The sequence below is a fragment of the Haliaeetus leucocephalus genome, unplaced genomic scaffold (genome assembly GCF_000737465.1).
Source record: "Haliaeetus leucocephalus isolate CR32 unplaced genomic scaffold, Haliaeetus_leucocephalus-4.0 Scaffold61, whole genome shotgun sequence".
Taxonomy (NCBI): Eukaryota; Metazoa; Chordata; class Aves; order Accipitriformes; family Accipitridae; genus Haliaeetus; species Haliaeetus leucocephalus.
The window spans coordinates 1004143-1028100 of NW_010972497.1; the positions used below are offsets into that span (position 1 = coordinate 1004143).

General features: G+C 40.0%; 1 protein-coding gene across 1 annotated transcript in view; it reads right to left on the bottom strand.

Annotated features, from left to right (window-relative positions):
* Nucleotides 1-1013: 1013 nt before the first annotated feature.
* RNF219 (ring finger protein 219) overlaps nt 1014-23958 on the bottom strand; it is a 23468-nt gene continuing 523 nt past the window's right edge. The window contains exons 2-6 of the mRNA XM_010578374.1: nt 19205-19340; nt 18133-18224; nt 16243-16491; nt 12806-12894; nt 1014-3360 (exon numbers count right to left, since the gene is read on the bottom strand). Of these exons, the coding sequence (XP_010576676.1) occupies nt 1857-3360; nt 12806-12894; nt 16243-16491; nt 18133-18224; nt 19205-19340 (2070 nt within the window). The 3' untranslated portion in view covers nt 1014-1856. The remainder of the gene's footprint in view (nt 3361-12805; nt 12895-16242; nt 16492-18132; nt 18225-19204; nt 19341-23958) is intronic.

The window sequence follows — 23958 nt, forward strand, 5'->3', positions numbered from 1 at the left end:
AATGACCTTAACACTTACTTACTGCATATTTGCAATTGCTTTGCAATACAAGGATGTTTTAAGGAAGTAACAGAGATGTATATTGAGAAGCCCTTGCCTCTTCTCCCGAAGAGTCAGATCACGGGAGCATTTTTTGACTTATTAGTAAAACTAGTCAAATCAAGTAGCAGCTCATGTCCACATGGTTTTGCCAGCTCCCTGATTTCTGAAAAGTATGTTAAAATTGAACAACTAGATTTTTCTGTGAAGATTAAAATTCAAGCAGTATAATGAAAGCAGTGTATGAAAGCACAATGCCATCCTGCCTGTCACCAGGAAAGGGTCCTTGCATGTATGGTTTAATGATGATTTTTTGGTAAAGCAGTTTCTCAAAAAGTAAAGTCCCAGTTTAGGATGAACATACTCAATCGCATGAATGCAAGCACATATTACAATGTCAAATGTAGTTCTTGTTCAAACCACTTACAGGACTTAACTTTACTAAAGATGAGCCAGCCTATTGAAATTTTCCAAGTGGCTATCCCTCCTTTCAAAGGGACAAAAGGCAGCATATAGATTTTTCGTATCATAGGTATTGATGAAGCGAGGAAGTCTGTTTGTACGAAATGCCGTCAGAGGCCTATATAGAAAAAAAAACCTGCATCTTGCAATTAAATATGCCCTTAAAAAAACTTAAACACAATAATGCAAAGAAACCAATTTTGCTCTGCTGCTTAATTAGGTCTCCTGCCTGTAGTAGGCCATCACATTATGTTGACCTATGCAATACTTTATGGAAGAGTCACCTCCAGAGAGGCCGAAAGCCATTTCCATCAACTGTATCGATGCTGACACTAGAATGGTAATATGTCTAACAAGGAGGAGGAAGGGAGATTTGCCTTTTTTTTTTTTTTGTGAATAAGCTCACATTTATGTTTTACAAAACTTAGGTATTTTCCAAATTATGAAAAAAAAAAAAGTTTCCCCATTCTCTTCTCTTTTTGCTAATTCAATATTTGAGACGACATCAAGGATTACAGTGCTTATAACATGTTTTATTCAATTCACATAGAAAAGCATGCAGTATTAATGTAAAATGGTACAGTATTAATGTAAAATGTTCAGTGCACATTAGGTAAACAAGACATTAGCATACAAACCCATTTTTATGGTCTATACAGGCATACTGAACACGTTTAGAATAACAATGCTTTTTTGGAACTAAATTAAAAATTGTGCTTAACTTCAAAAAATACAATCCATGTTTGCAGTGTTAAAGAGGAGATGTTTTCTAACTGAAGTGCTGTAACCCTGAAAAGAAAGAGGCTGCTACCTTACACCCACTTAAAACAAGAGTTTCAATACAGTACAGTGCTATGAAACAGTCCAAGCAGCAACATTTCCTCTGGGAGGCAAGTTTTATGGCAAAACTGACACTGTTTTATAGCAATTTCATGAATCCATAGGATATATAGCCAGTAGCTGCCTTACACGCACAGAATGTAATCTTTAGGAATGGGAAACGTAACCTTTAAAACAAATTCTTACATAAATGACTGATTTGACAAGACCACTGAAAACTGTCCTGTTCAAGGGAGTCATTTGCTGCGCTCACAACTGGAAGATCATGTAACCCAAAAACTTAAAAAAAACCACCCAAACCCCCCAAGTAAATAAAATTCCCAGCCAAAAGAAAAGAATCTGGAATGGTTCTTCCCTAGGAAAGAGCTTGTAATGGGCAAGGGAACATTCAGTCTTCACCTAGTCAAAAAAGGCAGGATCAGATTGCATGGAAGTAATTAAAAATTAAGTTCACCTGTAAATATTAAACATTTGCAGGTTGACGACTTTGAGTCACATTTGATTTCCAAGTAGAGTCAGTTTTTGGTGGTTTTTGATGGACTAGCACTGGAAAGGCTGCTTTGAATTTTCCTCTTGGTCGACTGACTGACATTTTTATTTTTCCTTTCAGTTATAAAGGAAGACACCCAAGGAGGATTAAGCTGATTGTGCAGGTCAGGTGACATCTTTAAAAAGCAGGAACCGAACTTTTGTTCCTCAAACAACCTTTGTGAGTTACTGAATAGCAAACTCTGGGAAAAGTCTCTTTGAAATAAACAGTTTGGAGGTTTGATATCACTAGTCACTACGTTTTGGCCTGTAAACAGTGGAAAGTGGTCATTCATATCTAGCTCAGATGGGGAGAGGATGGAAAACATAGCAGGTTTCCAGCCAGCTCTGTCAACTGCTAGATCGCTTGTCTCTGGACACTTCATAGTCTGTTCCTCATTCATCTCTTCCAGTTTCTTCTCAGCTTCATTCAGAAGCTTAGAGCACTCTGTTGACTTTGAAGAATTATCAAGATCAGAGGACTTGAAATTATAGCACGGACTCTTGCTGTTGTCTGATTCGGACATCATTGAGTCCAACTCGGAAATTTTATCGAGGTAGGCAGCATCCATAGATGCCTCACTGGAGGTTCTTGTGCGATTCATTTCAGAAGAGCAAAGAGTATGTAACCTTTTAGGTAAGCAAGAACTTGTTTTATCACTGGACTTTGCTGATGTCTCATCTGACTGACCAGCTACTGAATTTTGCTCCGATTCATCAAAATCTAAGTTCTCGGCAAAATTTGTTGGGCAGGTCCCCCAAAAACCTGATTTTCCTGTAGTAAAACAGTTCATCTTCTTTTCGCTATTACAGCTGCTTGTGCTGTGTTCTGGAGAATCTTTGCTACAGTCATTTGAAGTGTCACAAAACTCTTCAAATTTCAGTTTTCTCAGGAATGTTGATGGTTTCCTTGCATTTTCTTTTCCATCAGGAGTGTTCAACTGAAGACGACTGAGAGACAGAAAAGGAGTGCACGGTGGTGGAAGATCATAAAGCTCTTCATCTTTATATGGGGTACATTCCTCAATTTTATTCCACTGCTCTTCTAAGCAGGCATCCATATTTGTAGCATTTTCATCCAGGAGAACCCCATGACATCCTGGAAATAGTTCTTTCTTTGGGGCACACTGGGTATTTGAGCCATTTGAACCATCTTGACTAGAAGAGCTTAAACAAGTTCCACCACTTGTCAGCTGTTCAAGAGTGTCAGGACTTTGACTGGTAGTCAAAGCTTTTTTCTCCTCAATTTGGGTTTTCAAACATGCTGTATCTTCACTGCTCTCAGCTCCTTTAGCATCTGTGGAAAGCGCTCTCTCACTAACAGCACTCACCGTCTGGGTTCCTTCGCCTGCATTCTTCAGCTGTAAAAGCTGACACTCCATTTCTTCTATGTATTTATCACTTCTTTCCAGTGCCTTTTTTAGACGGTTCATTTCACGTTCACTTTGTTCTACTTTGGACTGAAGTGCAGCTACTGTAAACCTACCAAACCTGCAAGAATTTAAAAAAAAAAAAAAAAAAAAAAAAAAAAATATTAAGCTTGAAAAAGACATTCTCATGGTTCTTTACAAGCTTATTTCAAGAAAGAACAAAGCTATTAAACATTGTGTTGATTTGAAAACAAAAGTCAGAACTTTTCTCTGCTAATTATGAAAAAAAATCCTCATGTATAATGTACATGTGGAGTGAACACCTGAAAAGCTGAAATTAAACTATTAGTAGTAGTAAGGCAATAACAAGCAGATTACCCTTCCAGGGGCTGGTTCTATCAATTCAACTCAAATATGCATGAAGAATTATCCCCTAAAACAATGGCAAAGATTTATGGTAACATTTGAACAGTGGTCCACATCTTGAAATATTTACATTCAATCATTTTCCTACAGTACAGCAGTGTTTTACAATACATTTCTTACACAATGTCACCTTGCCAAATATAAAATGCCAATATGAAATTCAGAAATTGCAATAGTCCTTTGAGGTGGTTTAAATACTTATATAGACCATTTCAATTATACTCCTGTTAGATATACAGCTTTTCCTTGGCCATCGAGTGGATGGTACTTCCACTTACTTCAGAGTTACTTGTTTTTTTTGAGCCTTACAACTGGAACAATCTAATTTCTTCCTTGACTCCAATATAAAAAACCTGCTGCTTGTGGTTTGTGAAAGTTGGGTGTTTGTGGGGCTTCCAGCTTAAGCACATTTTCAACTGCCAAGATACAGACTTGCCTTCTCCCCATCCTCCACCAGCTTTCAAGACTGACCTTCCCCAGAGGGCAGGTGAAGGTTTCAGCTATATGCCCCGACTAATTCTAACCTGTCACTGACAGGTAGGCACCAGGGAATTCCCTGCTCCATTTGAGGCTTTCAATTTAGAGAAAGGAAAAACAATTAAAGTTCTGGTATTATTAGGAAGGAGGGAAGGACCTGCAGCCACCCTACACCTCTGACACATAAGGTTTTCTATCACAAAGAAATGACAATTGTGTACGTGGGCTTACACTAACCTCCGCTTTCCATCTTGCAGCTCCATGTTACAGCACAAGTTTATATTCACTCTTCCAGCACAAACATTGCCTGGAATTTCCACCCTGTTTCTTTGTCTGTCTGTCCCTCCTTCTGCATCTTTCAGAGTCACAGGGAATTCCCATTCCATTTTCCCCATTCCACCCCCTCACTACTTTGCAAAATGCTCCCACTGCAACCCTTAGACCAGTGAGGTCTGAAGGTGGTCTTCAACTCCTGAGGCCAAAGCAGTAGGAAATTGCTCTATGCTGACAACTGCAATACCGTTAAGTGAGCAGTCTGGGAAAGGAATAAGAGGTATCACAAGCCCCAAACAAGTTGGGCACGAGTGACCACATCTACTGACATACTCATCGTTCAACTGCTTCTGCACATTTAAAGGACTTTTGAAGATTTTGGTGTAGATGGTTCAGTGGTGGGGAAGACTCACGCAACAGTCTAAGCCAGTTCTTTCACAGAACTGCTACTAGACTACTTTTTAAATCAGATAAGCCTAAGTTCTGCAGAGTTTTGGTATGTGCCACACACTGCTTTGTAGACACGAAATGGCAAGGTAGTAGTTTTCTATTTAGAATAGGAGTGTTCACTTAGTAAGATTTTTTTTCCCCTGAAAGAAGCTGGCTGGATTGGAACTCTATCAAGGCAAGCACCCTCCCACCTCTGCATTACCTCTACCCATTACCTTTGTCTTCATAATAATGAAGACAGACCATTTTTCATTTGCTTACTCTATGGGTAACAAGTTTTCTCAACTGATTATAGCAGTTTCTCCATTTCTGGTTGCATGCAAGAGGGAAATGTGAGAAAAGGTGCACAAGACTATCTCCCTCTCCCCTATGAAACTAGATAAAAGCAGAATCACAGACAGCTCAGGAATGTTTCAATTATATTTTCAGGTGAAGGGGGTTACAATGAAATAAGCATCCTCATATATAACACACTTTGGCTTATTCCCTCCTTCAGTAAAAGGAACCCAGATTTTGGTTTAAAATACTGAAGGAGCCACTGCAGCACAGCAGAGCCCAAGCAAGACCCTTCCTCCTTCCTTGGGTGATCCAAAAGTACTTATTTTGCCTTTCTCTAACAGACCTGTTCACACAGCCTTACAGGAGTGAACCCTACGCTGCTTAATAAAGGACATAAAAATGATGCAAAAAATACGATTTAGCTTAATAGCCAAGTGAGAGATGGGGAAAAATGCTTATGTAAAATAAGCAAGATTTTCTGGGGTCTGCTGTGACAGACACTTTGACATAAAAATTAAACATGTTTACATTTATATGCATACCTGGCAATTCCTTTTTAATGGAAGAATGCTGTAATATGTTTATTTAATGCAAATAGCATTAGTGACAGCCTGAGATTTGCTTATGAGGAAGAACCACTGTATTCTCAAGTGCAACTTTTGTAACAAGTGTCCTCAGGTTAAGAAAAAATACAGTGTGTCGTTCAAAGCCAAATAGCATCACTAATATGTTAATTGTTGTAGAGGGAAGTGGTTAGGAATTTTGGTTTTCAGAAATGGAGCATATGACATGCTGCCTACTAACAGTTACCTCTGCAGTTAAGGACCAGAACAGTGGTTGCTTTCTGTTCCTGCTTTGAGACTTGCATGCATTTATTTCCCAGATTTTCAAGGACATGGATTTTTAAGACAGCCGTATTACAACGCACATATTTAAACCAATTACTCCAGACCACAGCATGACATAGGCGGTTTAGTAACTGAGCTGGCAGGTCAGCAAACAGTTTAAAAGACATGCATATTTTGGTTAAAGAAGCCGAAACCCTCCCCATCTCCCCAAACCAAATCACTCTCCTAAGAGATTTCCTCTTCTTTTCCCTTCAGATTGTACAGTGAGCTGTGCCGTAGCCAAAAACGTACGGTCTGGTGATGATAATAATAGAATGCAGTACAGTTAGATGAAAATAAATTAAAGTTTGGCCTGACACTCTAGATAAACTATTCTTCCTGAAGTATTTGACCCGTTTCATACTTGGTAACAAGTGGATACATTCTTCATTAGAAGTTAAGGTATTCAGTATACATGTGGTAAAGAGCACTTTTCATATCCTCATGCATGGACAAAGTCTTTTCAGCGTTAGGTTCTTGTTCTCTAGTTGTATCACTTAAAAATGCATTTGTATCACTACATTTGTTTCAAGTACATCCTTTCTATAGAAAACTGAAAGGCCAGAGAAACTAGTGGTCACTCTTAAAGTGAACAGAAAAGACATTCAGGTGGGATTTGGATCCTTCAATACAGACACCTAGTGACATTTTAGATGGCATAAGGTCTTTTACATGACTGCTGGCCTCCAGCTATCACTCTGGAAGGATATAGGTGCCCTATAGGTCCTATATCACATCTGCCAGCCCCAGGCAGATGTACTGGATATGCTACAGTATCTGAGGTGATACTGCATGTCTAGATAAGCACTTGAACCCTGTATTTCAGGACCTTTCTTCAGTCAGAGTCCTTGTCCCAGCATGATTCTAGCTTGACACCAAACAGAAAGTTGCAGTCAGCTCTCACCTACAGTGAGCAAGAAGAACTAACATTATAGCTATAATGTTTGAGTAACCCTCTTTCACATTATTCCACAACCGCTCCCTCAGTTATGTTTAAGTACTCCTGAAGAAGTTTGGGAAGTTTAATAGTCTCTCACCTACAAGAGAAAAACTTCTTCCGTTGTTTCTTGTCTTCTTACCTATCAGTTCTGCAAATTCAGCTTTACGGTTTTATTTTCACACATCAGTGACCACTGACTGATGTAGCAGATCGGTCAACTCAGTTTAAAACCACACAACCTCAAACAAACATTTCTCTTTGTGGGTCATAAGCAGCTGCAGCAAATAGTTTTCCTATATAACCATTTACAGAAGACTGGGGCTGCAAGGATGACATGGAAGATGACTCTTCAGTTCTGATCACCTGATGGCCCAGACTGGGGACCGCCCTGTGGCTCAGATACATAAGCATGATCCATCCTCCAAAGGAGACCAAGGGTGAGAAGTGGGAAATGACAAGGCACAGTCAGGCCTTGTCACAGCTGGAGATCAGGGCAATGCCAGTGTGCACAACCAAACCCAGTCCCATCATTTAGATACACATTTTTCACTTGTGTTCTGCAGTTAGGTGGGAAGAAAGGGCTAGGAAACCCAAGAACAAAACAGCTGAAAGCCCCACTAGTTTCTACAGCCCTTCTGTGGTATCATGTACCAGATGCAGCTGGACAAAAACAAGTTCTGCAACCATCCTCTACATCCACTATGAAAGGTGATATGCAGCAACATCTTGACAATATCCCAGGTTACATACAATTGCCTTAAAAGTGAGTCATATTTGCATAGGCATTTTTAAGAAGAAAACCCAGTTACTGTCAGATGGGGACCTTTTCCTATCAAGCAAAAAAAAAGGTCAAGAGATATACCTCTATACCTCAAGCCTGTTGCTCTATTTAAGATCTGAAGCCAGAAAAAAGAAAAAAAAAAAATCAGTAATGGAATTTGGTTCCACTGAAGAGGTAGGCCTGGGTATAGCCTACTACTGCTTTCCATTCTGCAGACCAGGCTGGCTGACAGAAGAGAGCATACAACTGCTGCTTCTTGAAGGAAGTAGTAGAAACACTTGCTATAGCTAATTTTCTAAGTTTGTAAAAGAACAAGTTATTTTCAATATGAGCAAATACTGGGCAGTAAATCCCCTCCATCGCACGATTCAGAGAGTACAAACCAATCTGAAGACACACAGCTTTCCTCATGAAATCTCTCCTGAACATGGGGGAAATGCACTTCCTTCACATCACATGAGTAAGGCTAAGCTTTACTGTTTGTTGGATGACCGTAGAGCAGCAGGATTTGAACAAAAGAATAGTCAAGGTATGTTCTTCGAATAGAGCTTCTCCTTTCACTTAGGGAATTGGGTGAATTCAGACAAATGTGCAAAGGCTCTCCAAACATGTAACATCTTTCACTGAAGCAGCACTGGTCTTCCAGATTATACCTGAGGTCAGTGAACTGCATAAGTCAGAAAGGATTAACACAGAATTACTACAAAAAAACCCACCAGAAAACCCACAAAACCAAGCAGTGAGATCTGAATGTCCTTACCCATCTGCTTAAGGTTTAGATCTTCACATCTGGAGTGGGTGCTTCCTTAGGATTTAATGCTATGACTCAAGAACTCAAAGCTGTTTTGAAGGCTACTAAATAGCATTTTCTCCTATTTACTTTTAAGGCCACACTGCAGCTGGTCTTTGAAAGTGTCACTCCTCTGGGACAGCAAGCTTGCAGGGAGCTGAGAAAGAAACCCCGTTTTCTGTCAAGGAAGACAGCAGCATTCTTACCCTCTGCACCCTGAACACAGGCTACTAGAAGCCTATTTGTAGGCTCAGTGAAATGCAGACTAAATTAAATAGTCTGGCATAAGTGGAAATATTTGAGTTAGATAAAAATTGGATGCTGTATAGAATTACCTAAAAAATCAACAGCCTTAGATTTCAGTGTGCAGGTACCTGAAGTCACAAATCTAGACAAGATAAACAGTAAAACAGGAGAAAAGGGGAAAAAACCCCAACAAAACAATAAAACAACTCACAAAACCAGAGAAAAGAGATAACACAACAATTTTCTGCATGTTACAGATAGTTTTTCAGACTGGGATTTTAACTGGCAGAAGAAATTAAATATTTAGGGAAAAGACTCCTAGGAAGCCTAGAAGTCTGGTTCAAGCTAATTTGAATCTAACCATTCATAAAATACACTATACCCTGGAGTAGATGGACTTGTTAGTTATTTTCCTTCAGGTAAAAAGCAAATATCCCTTTGCCAAAAATGCTTTTAGATCCATTGTGCCTTGCCAATAGACCTAACAGTTTTCTATTTTAAGTAGAGCTGGAAGTAATAGGGCTTTATCATCCTGCAAAACTTAAGTTTTGGAAGTTTTCCTGTTCTGTATCAGGAAAACAGAAGCCACTGAAAATCACTCAAGAGAAAGACCAAAGAGCAAGCAACAACCACCAAACAATCAGTCTGATTTGCCTAACAAAGGGGAGACTAATGCGGGTCTTTGGTAAGGATCAGAGGAAGAAACTTACTCTACTTGCTTTTCAGAACTATGTCCGAACTATGTGATTGTATGGTATTCTGGTGAAGGTCTACTCTCAAAAATGTTTCAGGGGGGGGAAAAAAAAAAAAAAAAAAGAAAAAAAAGAAAAAAATCTAATCAATCAGCATCATCAATTAAAAAATTGTGTAAAAATCCCTGGCATGGCTGCGATGTCAATTTTATTGACATAAATAACATTTTTCAGCAGGTTTTAATGGATACGAACACAGAAAAAACAAGTCAAGACTATGATAAAAGGGAAGTTTTTTATTGACCACTGAAGAAGGCTAATTATATTTTTCCTGTGATGTCAGAGGTAGAGTCTGTGTTACAAAGGGATCATTCACCTGCCATCAGTGTTTCCTTTGCTATAAAGGAAAGCCTACTAAAATAATTTAGGTTGTGGTATTTAGCCCCAGTGTCATCATGCAAAAATTGAACTATATTTGGGATAAGGGGACTGAATACTGACAAATCCTTTGAAAAACAATTTGATACAAGTTTTAGTTAGTTATCTAGCCAGTTGTTTAAGCACAAATCCATACCTGACAATCTGAAGCTAAAAAATACATGACGAAACAATGCTGCTGACACTTAAGTTCCAAAGATCCAATCCAGCAGCTGTATTAAATTGCACTAGAGAGCCATTCAGAAACTTTTTACAAAAATTACCTTCTGAACAATTCTGAATAGAGTGAAACAACTGTACTGGCAAATCAGCGCACCCGCACAGAAAAGTAATTATAGCAACATTGTCGGGCTCTGATGCCTTCAATTCTGATTTCATATGCAAGGTAAGAAAACAGTTACTGCAACCCCTGCTCAGTGTGTGAAGCCTAGTTGAAAGACTTTTTAGATATCGTCAAAGTTTGTCATCAGAACTGAAAAAACATTTAAAAACTGTCTTGATGTTAGGTCTGGTCTAACTATTGACCAGACTAATGACTACAAGTGTGAAAGTTAATTTATAAAGTCTGCCAGCAACATTAAGATGGAAGAGAATTCCTACCACCTGAAGGATGTTACTGGAATTCAGAAGAATTGTTTTAAGTTTGACATGTGCATCAAAACATCAGCCTGAAGAAAGCCAATTAATGGGTAAAGTCCCACACTTTGCAAGGGGACATTAGCAGCACAAATGCAAAATGAGGTAGGAAGGTAACTTTCTAAGTAGCTATTTAGCAGAACTGGTACAGGCCATTTGCGCTAGTAGTGCCAGGTGAAAGGAAGCAACAAAAAGTGTATTGCAAGGTATCAATATAAGATGTAGCAAGACACAAGACAAGTTTTTCTGTTCAACGTAGTGCTACTGAGGCTTCACTTGGAATCTAGTACCCAGTTCCAAGCGTTATTGCTTCAGAAAACCATAGACACTGGAGAGCCACGAGAGTACAGCAAAACCAAGTACATCTGAAGTTTACTTAAGTCACACTTATCTAGAAGAACTGGGCACACTAAAGTCTAGAAGACATGACTAGGACTGAATGGGTATAGGTAGGGTGAATCAAAATTGCTAAATTTAAGGTGTGAAAGGGTTTCTTCCAGGGCAAATTTTTCTTTGCATATACTTAAATTCTTGTAGTACACAACTGGTCTCAAAGTAAAACCAAAGCTGAAGATAGCAAAAGCAGGGTACAGACATGCAACTGTCTACCCTCCTGAAGTGTCTGAATTGTTCCTGGGCCAGTTTAAGCCTGATTCAATGCACGTACTCAATTCCCATGCACAGTTCTAGAGTTATCATGGGCCAAAAGATCATTCCCAACAGGGAGGTAGGATGTTACTATTTGTTCTGGAGACTTTAAAAAAAATAATTAAAAAAAGTTTAATAGTAGAGACACAGACAGGCCAATCTAGCTGGCATCTGGGTTGCAAAACAGGCCTCAACACTGGCCAACTTCTAATAACATTTGGCTATATCTGTGCTTCTAAAGAAGAAAGTGACGGGCTATTGCTTTAGGCCACACTGGGAAAAGATGGGAAAATAATCAGCTTGCAACAAAAACTAGTTCTTCATGACTCCGTCCCTCTGGTATCTAATTTTTCCTGACCAACAGGATGGTAAAGCATGCACAAGCTAGAAGAAATGGGAATTCTCTCCACTGGGGAGTTTACCTGACATCAGTAAAGTAAAAATCAAGTTAGATTACCTGGTCTCTTCTAGCTCTTCTTTTCTAGGATTTATTTAGTTATAACTACTTATTTTTCAAGTTCGCTATCCTTGCCAACTCACTCTTGAATCTTATGGGAAAAGACATTCCATGCCATTAAAGCCCTCTGCATTGCCAAGACCTTAAACAGGGCTCTATCTCCCTTATTAGGGGACTTCAGGGTGGAATGTACTTTTATGCACTTAACAGCACAGCACAAGGATCATGCATCTTCTTTCCTGTAGTCTTGAATGACAAACAGTCTGGCAAGCAAGCTCTCTATAAGGATGAATTTAATCTTCCAGCAAGTGAGTTGTGAACTAGAATAAAATCCAGAGAGCTCTCTTCTCACATTTCACAGGAGCCCCCCAACCCCCTGCCTCAAAAGCACCGTATAAACCTTCAGCCAATGCTGCTCTTACCTTTCTAAGTTCTAAACCAATGAGAGAAGAAAGGTAGAAAACCAATGAAAGAAGGGAACACAACTTTAAAAATATGAACATGTTGCTTCACAAAGTACTTCCAAGGAGAGGTACCTTAGCACACAGCTGTAATTAGTATGGCAAAGCTTCTGCTTTTTGAGGTCATTGTTGTTGATGTTTTAACTGTTTAAACAGAGTACTAAACACAGGTGTCAGTTCTGGGAACAACGTTCTCATGCTGCAGAAGCTCAATTCTATGTATCTTGCCAGACAGAGCTATCAGGGACTTTCTTGAACAAGGAGCCTAAGTCCACAGAACAAACCCCGAAGGCAGCAAAAGGAAGAACAAAACAAAACCAAATACAAACAACCAGAACATCCGCACTCAGTAACAGACCTTCTACTTTGACCATATACCAGATATAGAAATTTCCCAATTACAAAAGTAAGTTAACTGTAGAATTCAACTAATAAGTCCAGTCCCTCAATATTGTCCAGATAACGCAAGGAATAGCACTTGTAGTCATGTTACATTCCTTCACTGTACACTTGCTGTTATTCTGTAAGTTCATTTGTCACCCAAGTCTATGAGGATAAAAATTCTAAAGTCTACCTGGAGACTCATACGCAACACCATGTACACCATCACAGTTTTAGGTTAAAGTCCTACAACAGTTAAACAGTTCATAAATAAAATATGGTAACCTTTAAAATATTCACATACTTTTGGGGTGATCTACTATCAACTTCAGCTTTTAGTCGCAAATTCTCTCTTAAAAGGCTATTGTTTTCCATGCTCAGTTTCTTATTTGCCTAAGGAAAAGAGAAGGAAAAAAATAAGTATACAGTAAACCAGAAATTACTTCTAAAATTTATAGGACAAGCTGTTTCTCCTTTTTAAAGAGACAGAACTAGAAATCTGAAGGCAGGAAACAGCCTTCAGACAGGGACACCACTTAAAAATCACCATGGGAAATGGCTTGCAAAACTGAATAGCGAACAGACATTTTTTATTTATATTCCCAAAATACATCGCAAGTGTCCTATCTGGGGAAATAAACACAGCTATGTTAGTTAGCACAGAAAGTCATTAAGGAGATGTACTAATGGCAATTCCATGTTTTTTTTTTCCACATGACTAAATACGTTAAGTACATTAACATTACAATGTGCAGGTATCAGCAAAACTAATGTTGAACAGCTTCCCCCATTCCAAATTAGAGTAAGATTACTTTGGGTTTTTTGGCTTGTTTTTAAAGCATAGTTATCCTGAGGATGTAAATCCATTATGACAAGCTATTTGCAGTCTTTCTTCACTTTCTTCCAGGATGCTGTGATTAGGACTCCTGATTCACAACCCTTCTTACTCCTTGAATTGAGGTCAATTCCTTCTTCTCAGTTCAGCAGACACCCTTGTTAACAAGATACTTCATATAAAGAGAAGCTTTCCTGCCGCCGTGTTTCAGAACAATGAATGCCACTATCCTAACAAGTAGAAAATATTCTGCACTTCACAGTCTGCTCAATCTCCGTATGCTGAAAATGGCACCACTAGTCCAGGACTTGTAATTTACAGTCTCAAATAGATGATACTTTGACTGCATAATAGAAGTATGATCTAGAGTTAGATCCAAAGAAGGAGCTATGCAACTGGGCTCAGGAGTGAAATGTACTTTTTCAAAAGCATCAAACAGTGCAAGGAGAGAGGCAGAAAACTCTAAATGCTTACAGAAATATCCCCAGCAACTTCTCCAGGTGAGGCTAAGACAGTGGGGGATAGGGGGAATGGAGCAGGAAAATAAAACCAAACAAACACCCCCCCCCCCCCCTAATATTCCTAGGGGCAGAAAGAGTAAATAGAGACTTACAGAGACTTCCGGTAAAGAAGGAATGGCAAGGGTGAGCCCAGGGCTTGGGTGCCTGAGAGTCAACTATTTGGTGTTTAAAAAAATAAAAGCACAAAAAACTATCCTGAAAGCAATGAGTAAGAATCCAGGACACCTCACATCCAAAGGAGCATCAAACCATCTGACAACATGGCCGAGACCTTTCTCTCCTTCCAGAGTCACGGTTCCCGCAGCCAAACAATCAAATAGGAAATTGCGTGACTTGCGTAGAGTTGGTAGGTAGGGCATCCATCTGGCATGTGGCAAGGCAGGACTGAACCTCTTTGGTGTCCTCCTTCCAGACAGTGCTCTATCCTCCAAGCCAGTAATCTGCAAGGGATCCCCACCTGCAGCACAACGTCTAGATTAATGAGTTCATATAACCCCATTATTAAGAACTGTACTTTGTCTACTTCTACTACTGGTCTTCTTCCATACTTGTTACAACTCCACTCAAAGTAATAATGCCTACTTTGGGAGCCTCTGCTCTAGGACATTAAAAGATAAATGATAAAGGTGGCTGCTATTTCCTGACTGAGTCTGGTTTTAAAAAGAAAGTGATGGCAACCACATTTTCTGAGGGACCCTGTGCCACTGGGAAACGATGGGTGGTTGAAGCTCCTGGGTCAGGTACTTTAGGGTATAAGAAGGTTTCTGGTTCTGGATTAAGTGTACGTGGGAAGAGGTCTTGCTGTTCAGACTGAACAGCTCTTGCCTTTGAGACTGGGCTTGGTCAGTGCACACTTGGAATTGAAACAAGGTCTAAAAGAAGAGCCAAGTGACTTAGGTACTTCTGGAATTGAACAGCTTTTGAACAGGGAACAGATGGGAATAGAGTGTTTGACTCTATGATCTTAAAGGTCTTTTCCAACCTAAATGATTCTATGGTTACAGTTTAAGACTTGGTCCCTAAACCCCATCTAAACCTCTATTCATATCCAACCCTTAACTAAATTCAGAGACTCCATAAACTTAAAAACTTTTTCTTGCTAAGGCCGAAGTAGTACTGAAAAAAACCCAAACACACCTCTCCCTCAGTCCCTGCTATATTCTTCTTTTTACTTACCCAGGGAAAAAGTTAAAAACTTAGTCACCACAAAAAAAAAAAAGAGGCACTACAGTTTAACTCCATGGAAAAAAAAATACAAAAAAAATTACGCAGACAAGAACTCTTTGTTGAGACTCCCCTTTCGCCAACTACAAGTGACTCTGAAGCTCCTGGGATCCTCTTAGGAGGGCAGAAGATGTGTCCCAGCCTGTAAAGTTTAAGTCTGTTTTGGAAACTCAGTTTATTTCTTTTAGTGTTTATCACATAGTCCAATCAGAGCCAGAATTTGCTGTAGGCTACACAGAGGCAAATCTAGAAGTGTTGCATTAACAACAACAGAATGGCAGAACAGTATAATGTGGGCCTCTGAGTCTGTAGCACATGAAAAGTATAAACACTATTAATGCTTACAAAGGAAAAAAAAAAAAAGTCCTAAACACGTAACACTTCGGTTTTGCAGGAGGCAACCCAGGACTGTTAATAGAAGAAATAAAGGCAGCATTTTGAATAAATGCAAGTCCAGTTCTTTCCACCTTGCCTTTCAAATTAATCTCGAAATTTCACTATTCTTCAATGTTTGAGGTGATCCTTCTTGTGCCTGCAGGTAGATTTTGCAAGATATTTTTATTTAGATGTATTTTCACATGACTGTCTCCTGCATCCCTCCTTCTGCAGTACCAGGTTTTCTTTTACATTACATTCAAGATGTATAAAAATGCTGCAGGTTTCCAGTAAAGGGTCTTCTGGTCATAAAATGCTGAAGCTTGTCTATTTTCGGTCAAGGGGTCAAGTTACTCTGTCTCAGCAAATTGCACCAAAAATATCGGCTAGCAGGGAGGGCAATAGTGCAAAATCTGCCTCAGCCAACTGTACTGTGTTTGGCCACTGAATGTTGTAAAATAGATATATTATATAGATTATTGCAAGCCTGAAAAATCTGGTCGTCAATACTGGTGACAAGTGCTGCTATAATCCAATTACCCAGCCATAGAGTGACAGAGGAGTTGAGGAAGAGTCACATACAAGACTCACTGGAACAAGCAATAACATCTGACACTTGCAAATGCTATATGGAAATACTATGATACACCAACAGTCACTGGAATTCAATTTCTTCCTCTTTCTTCTGGATCTATGAAGTACCCAGAGGTCATGCTAGCTCTCACTCCTGTTTAACTAACACGAAACAGTTATACTACAAGATAGAGGAAGAAATGTATTTATTACCTCCTTTAGCTTTTCCACATTATCCATCACTTTTTCATATATATCATTGGCAGCTTTCAGCTTTTTGCTCCATTCCTCTGGGGTTTCTGGGCCACTGGTACTTGCTTCATTTGCTGATTGGCTAGTTTCCTCATTTTGGCAAGACAAAGCTGATGCTGTAGGATCCAGAAGAGATTTCAGCTGTGTCTGTAAACTGAGATTTTTACCTCTCAGGTCTTCCACTTCTTTTTGCAGGGATTCTATTTCATCCTAAAGGTGTCAGAAATTCAGGAATTAAAATAATGCATGAGATTAATTAAATAATACTGGCAGGTTCCCACAGCACTTTAGAAACATGGGTTCTGGCAAGCCCAGATGCATGCCTTCACTTACATATATATCTAAGTATGCTTATGTATTGTGCTCTAGGCAGGATTTTAATCAACCTGCACACTCAAGCATAGTCAAGGTTTTAGTGAAGGGAATCCCTTGACTACATAAAGGACCCTGAACAAACTGGCGGGCAGACCAAAAGCTTCAAAGCATTCAGCAACATGAATCTATTATTAGGGCACTCTGGGGGAGGATTTCCTGTATCAAGAGTGTTCTTAAGGTCGTCCTCTGCTGACTCATTTGCTGTTACTTGAGAATGTTTTTCTCATAATCATTCTGAAACATCACATGTTCGGATGCTGAAAGTCTCAAGATTCAAAATGGACAGAACACTGCCTGGAAGAGGCTGCTCCAGCTACCGAAAGTAGCAACATCTTAGGAAAGACTCAAAATGTGAAGAACAAAGCTCTTGGCTGTATCGGTCTGAAGCCACAGAGAAGCAAAAACCTTCAAAAGCCTGTTGTTAAAGGGATAAAAGAAATAATTTTTCCTGAAAACATGTCTTCTACATTGTTCACCAACTTAAATACTTGAGTTGCTCAAGGTCAGATTACTAAAAAGAGGCCATATATGCCATTTACATAAATCCAAGGCATATTTGCATGAATAATCAAGCTACCCCCACCCTCAGCATGAGAACAACCATTTTAAATTTAGTTTTTTGAAGAGATTTGTGTTATCCTATGCCTATCTGTGTGATTTTGGAGTTGACTGAATAGAAAGGCAAGGAACCTCCTTTTCCTGACTCCTCCTTTCACAGAGGATGAAAGAAGCTGAGCTACAGGCAAGCTTGTCATAAAAGACAGCCCTTACTTCCCCAGTGTTAAGGATATACACAGTGTCCGTTTCCTTTCTCTCATTCTCTTCCCTGAGACAGGTTTTCTTGCAAAATATGCGATGTCTTCACACTGCTGCTACTAAGGAAACAACAGCTGAGAAAACAAGCTAAGCATATTCCTTATTAACATCTTTTCACCTTCTTCCTAAGACAATATTTTTCCAGCAGGAGAGTGGAGATAAACTTCCAAGCATTCACTTTCAGAAAACAATAAAGCAACAGTGATAAGAATTAACCTATGCCAGAAGGTTACAGTGGGCAATATTCTTTAAGAAGGAATTTAGTTTCCCTGAGCAACAAGGGAATTACTTCACAAATGCAAACACTCTCTATCAAAGACAAAGCAAAAAGCCCCCCAACACCCAATATGCATAAAGAAAACCCTCCCATACCGCCTGGGGGTGGAATTCCCACAAAACTATAGAATTGGCTGTACTTGGCTACCTGTAGTATTGAGAGAATATCACCGTGACTTCAGCGGGACCACTTCAAGCACCAGCAAATGCTCTTTTGTAACCTTAGCCAGAAGGTGGGATTTTAACACAGCTGAGTTTCTTATAGATCCAGTATAATCCTTTACTCAAATTAAAAATGGGACTCAAAGCAAAAGGACCAGTTGTATGCAGTAATTTAACAGCTGCAGTTCATCTGGAAAGTCACAACACTCCTCATGTCCTTACCTCATATTCTTTGTGGAGCAATTCAAGCCTTGTTTTACGTAGGTGTTTTCTGACTGTTGGACTAAATATAGGATCACTTTCACTCGTTCCTCCTAAAGCAGCACAGGATGAAAGAAACACTAACATTGCTTCTTTTTCAGTCAATTCAATACTAGTAATCCACCTTACAGTGCTTTTCATATTATCAACTACAAATACAGCTAATATTAGACCAATCTACTACCATGGGAGATTTAAAGTCCTGTCATTTTCAGAACACGTTAAACATGAGTATCTAGTGATGTTTAGAAGTCAAAATCCTGCCTCACCGCAGGAAGACAACTTTTTGATTTTTCAACTTTGTGTTTTCCTTGACAGAATCCTATCTTATTTAAGACCATACTATTAAAAAGGAGTTGGGAGGGCGGGGCGGGAACTAAGCATACATTTAATTAGTACAAGATAGTGTAAGTTTCTGAAGTAAGATTGTTCAGATATATTTTTTTCTCAGAACCAAATGGTAGAGCTGATGTTTTATGTCCAATAAAGATCACGGTATTTCCTAGCTCTGCAGAAGCTCAGATCCACATTCAGGTGTTGTAGCTCTGTGCTAAGAGACATTTTCTTAAAAATAAAGCAAAACAGAGGAAATGATGAACAAAACAAAACAAACAAGCAAAATAAAAAGAAAAAAGACCGTGTACATTCAAGATTCTGGATTTAAGTACACTATTTCTCAGGTAAATGCTGTTGTCTTAGGTCAAGAGGTTTTAATGCTTAGGTAGAGTACTTCAAGTGAGATGCATTTTTTTCAGTTAAAGGCACCATCCAAGCATGATTTAAAAAAACAATCATTAGAGCCACGGGGTACTTGCTGCCTTTGATTAATCTAGCCATTAATATACACATCAACTTTGGAATTTTTACCTTATAGCTATTATGTATGTTTCTGGAAAGATTTAAAGTCAGAATTTCCTTAGACACTAGTAAAAAACACATAGAGGAAAAAATATCCAGACATCTTTGGACTCAAAAGAATCTCCTCCAGCAGCAAATACCAGAAAGTTATTTCAAAACCTAAAGTTGTCCTTACCTATAATTTCCTTGCAAGGGTTTTCAGGTGTGATGGGAATCCTGCAAGCTGGACACTGATTATTGTTCTTCAGCCACACTTCAATACAAATGGAACAGAAGACATGGTTGTTGACACAGATGACCGGGTGACGGACCTTGTAATATTAAGGGGAAAAAAAAGAAATTAAAAGAAAGCAAACAGAAAGACACTATGAATACTTAAAAACTCTTTCAGGTAACAGGGTATGAAAATACACTACTCCATCTCTCAGTGCAAGTCTGGTCTTGCAGGAAAGAGACACTTGTTTCACAGGGCTAGCTAGGAGTAACCTCCTCACTCACAACACCAAACTCCCCTATTATTGAAGGCACCTTATAACCATTTTTGCAAAACTAGGGTCTTCAATTCCAAGAGCTCATTAATACACGGTGTGGCAGGCACCCTTCCTTCACCCCACAACCTCCAAGAACTGCAGCCAACCACTCCAGTGAAATGCATTTGCGTCCCTAGGTAGGAGACCAAAAGACACGCATTAACCGATTTCCAAAAGCGAGGGAATGAGGGATCGCTCCTGGCAACAACCAACACTTTGCCTTGGAAGAGGTGTCGCTGAAACGGACGGTGTTGCAGATTAACTCTAGCCTGCACATAATCAACTTCATGGAAATCAGATTTGAAAAGGATAAAGGCCAAAACCACAGAGCAGAAACATGAACCAGCAATCACTAATTCAAGCCGCCTGCTAGATATGCATTGCTACTAAATAAGTCATTACCCAAGAACAGAGCAGCTAACTGAAGGATTAAATATTCTAATCAGACACAGATCCTTTCAAGAAGCTTTCGCTCCCCTTCCAAAACTGCAGGGTAAACAAACTTTTAGAAAATACTAATGACAATGCATTATTCTCTTGTCATTTAACTATAAACCCTGTTTGAAAGTAAGTGTGCACACAGGGACCAAACAGGATATGGAACTAAAAGACCTTCCCCTATATCTATGCCTTACTGCAGCTTCTGTTACAGCTTACTGTAATATGCACTCTCAAATCTCTTAAGACTTAACATTAGTGTCTGTGTTAGGGGTCTTAGAAATAATTATTTTGCCCAAGAAACACGTTTTGAGACACAGAGGTATCAGTATCTATTACTGTAGTTTCTACTGTGTGGCACTTAAAACCCAAGTTCAGGAAAATCCTTTCAACTTTAAATGAAGTCCTCATCATCCCCAAGATCTTCCTCTTTCATTCTATTAGTAAAGTAGTGAAACTAAAAAGGAAAAATGAAACGTTGACAGGGAGAAGCAAGCAACTGCAAAGGACAGCCAATAACCACTTGGGAAAACAGATTAGATTTGTCCTGTAGTAATCATATCCATACAATCAGTCTTGCACAAGCTAAAAACCAAGCATTTTACCACTGAAATACACATGGATCTGAATTAAGGCCCAGAGCTGTCAGCTTCTTTTCCCATTTACTATCTATGTCCCTGTCACATTACAGGATTCACAGTATTTTTAAAATCTCCCATATGACAGTCCTGGGAGGCAAAGGATTTACCTATACACAGACAGAAACTCGAGTTACCGAAGGAGTGAATAGAGAGAGACTGAGCAATTTCTCCAAGTGTCTGCACACTTTCACCTCTAATTAAGGAGGCTTTTTTTGTGATTAATGCAAGCATTAGCACACCAATGCTTTGGAAACATTTAAACATTACAATTTCAATTAACTAAAAAAAAATATAATCTTGTTATTTACTGCTTTTTACCAGAAAAAGCGCTTTCTCCAGCTTTCCCACCAGCAGCTAGAAGAAAAAAACCCCAACTTTTTCACTAGCCTTACTCCTTTCTTACTCAGAGAACAGTTATATGGATGGCGATGATAGGATACAGAGCAGAATAACATAAAATAATCCAAACAGGAAAAGACATTTCAGGAGTGCAGGTCTCCCCCCTGGGGAGCAAGAGACCCTCAGTTACCCCAAACCTGACATGGAAGCGCACTTCTTGCAAGTGAATGATTACTCCATATCTCTAGCAAAATAGTAAGTCACATTTATTACTCTCCAGGGTACAGTGCTTCTGATTTACACACCTTTACAAGTTTCATTTCAGGGCTGAGGTTTATACTTTTGTTGGCTCAGGATCCACACAAAGCAATCCACGCGGCCGCTATTGAAATGCCACACAATGGCTGGGGGTGCTGCCGCCCTTCACTCAGTCCCTGAGCCACCGACTGTGACAAGCTGGGGGGTGGGGGATCGTGACATACTCATTACTAAAAAACGCATTTCACTTGAATTACAGCACAGTTTCGGTTCCTTAATCGACCATAATGTCTAGAAAGACTACAGCTTAAGATGGCTCGATCAGCTAGATGATTTTGAGCAATTTCCTAATTTTGCCCCCACACATAATGCGATACTCAGGCGGATCAAAATCAAATCCTGTACACGTCTATGTCACTTTGAAGGCACTTCTGGACCTTCAAGCAGTATTAACAGAGGAGCAGGCGCATGGAAGAGCAAGCACACTGATAGCAGTGAATGAATCCCCAGACATCCTAGGGGGTTTCAACACACAGAGAATTGTGTGCCAGTGCCCAAGCAAACTGTCAACACCAAAACCAACAGGAGAGACAGAGACCTTCAGTCGTTCTAGGACAAGTAAACCCAACAGCCTGGTGCAGATAGCTTCTGATCTGCTCACTAATTATGAATACGGATATGTTAGAAGATAGCCCAGACTGTGTTAAAAGAACATTCAGGTGACAAACATGAAATTTATCAAGCAATTAACTCTTAGTATAAATGGTTATTTGCACATCTTGCCAATATACTTTACGACACTGTTCACCCTAACAAAATGGGCTAACATGTCCCGTCCTCGCGCCAAGATTTTTGCTTCACTAAAACCAATGATTGGTTGACATTATTGAATAAGTTTCTCTTCAATATCTCTTTTTATCTCCTCACCATCATGCACAGCGAATAGTTGCTATTTTTGCAGTCAGTCCTTTGCAAATTTTGCAGATAGAAAGAGGTACATTCTGATTGTAGGGTAGGCTTTCTACTCAATTTGAAGCCTACACTACAAATCACAGAAGTATTAGAATATGTCAACCCTCCATGACACTTTCTGCTCTCCCCCACCCCCCAAGACAGGACAAAACTGGCAAGATTTTTCTCTTAATTTAAACTAAGTAACTTTTTCTTCCTCTAACCTTACTCTTGAGAAGAGCTTTTTCTGATGAAATTTTTCAATGAAGTTCCAAGCTAGAGACAAAGATATGTATCAAAAAAAGGACAGCCAGAGCTGTCAACTTTGGCAAAATTTAAACAGCTCCACGCGTCTAAAAAGGAAAGCATTCAAATACCTTTATCACGGCTATCACCAGTAGATTCACTTATATAATGCTAATATATAACCTCAAAGCAAGATACTAAGCAAGAAGAGCATGGAAATCTCTTCCAGTACAAACTCAGGCACATCACCTCCTGACCAACTCCAGAAAAGAAATGGAAGTATGAAACAGTGGCTTGAAATCAGCCAGTGGCATTATAGCAAAATATGAGTGAATACCTAACGAATCTATCAAGTGTTTATATTAGAAAGTCACTAGGGTCAGATTCAAATAGCAAATACGTTGTCAGTTTGATGTCGCTCTCCTCTTTTTCAAGAGTATCCACTGTGCATTACAGACACAGTAAATATGTGTTCTCCTCTATTTTCATTAAACAGATAAATAGAAAAGGAGAGGTAACAGGACCGCAGCCAGGAAGTCTTGCCTGGCTTCCACAGAAAAGCCAAGAAATGAGTAAACATGGTTGCTAAAAGCATCACTTTGTCAGAGTTAAGAGATTTGAGAAAAGGGAGACGTCTGACTACTTTCACTGCCAGCACTACACCTACTTTATACATCAAACGCGCCTATTCTTTTGTTATCACTCCAGCAGAAACCGTCTCGGAGTAAAGGCCACGCGAGGTAGAAAGAAACCGGACAGTAAATGCCAGAGTACAAACATAAAAGGCCATTTCTTCCCTTGTAATTACTGTTGTGCTTTTAAGAGGTTTGTTTTGTTTTGGAGTGCAAGGAAATGAGCAAAAAAAGGGTAATGGGGAATGAGCAAAGAATTTGAGAAGCAATTAGTGACAGCTATGAAATTAGCTCTGGGGCTTTCAGGGAAGAACAGACTAGCAGGAGCGCTCCGCTTCCCGAGGGAGAAAAGAAAGGGACTGAGAAAGGGTCAGAAAGAGGAAACGGAAACTTTTTCTCCCGACTGCTGCAGTTTTGCTCCGTACTTTTTAAATCCACTTGGTTACGCATCCCCGCTTTGTTTCACTTGTCCTCTAGGACACAGCACCACGCTCAAAGACAAACTCACCTCGTGTTTTAAAGCAGATTATCCTACTGATAGCGGAAGAAAAAAACCACCTCAAAACCTTCACCCTACGACCCATACGTACACCCACGTTTCGGCGCGGGGGCGACCTCGGGGCCTGTGGCCCCCAGCCCCCTCTAACAGCCCCCGGGAGGCTCCCGCCGGGGGTGGGGGGGGGGGCCCCCGGCCCGTCCCCCCCCCCCGCCAACGGTGGCAACAAACCTCGCCCGCAGCCGGGGGACGGGACCCCTCACACCGCCCCCCCTCGGGGAAGGGACCCCACGCCCCAACTTTCTTCCCAGCGCGGAGCCGCCGTCCCTTAAAACAGACAAACCCGGTGGGGTCAGGGCTGCGGGCCGCGGCGGGGCCCCCCGAGCAGCCGCCGGCCG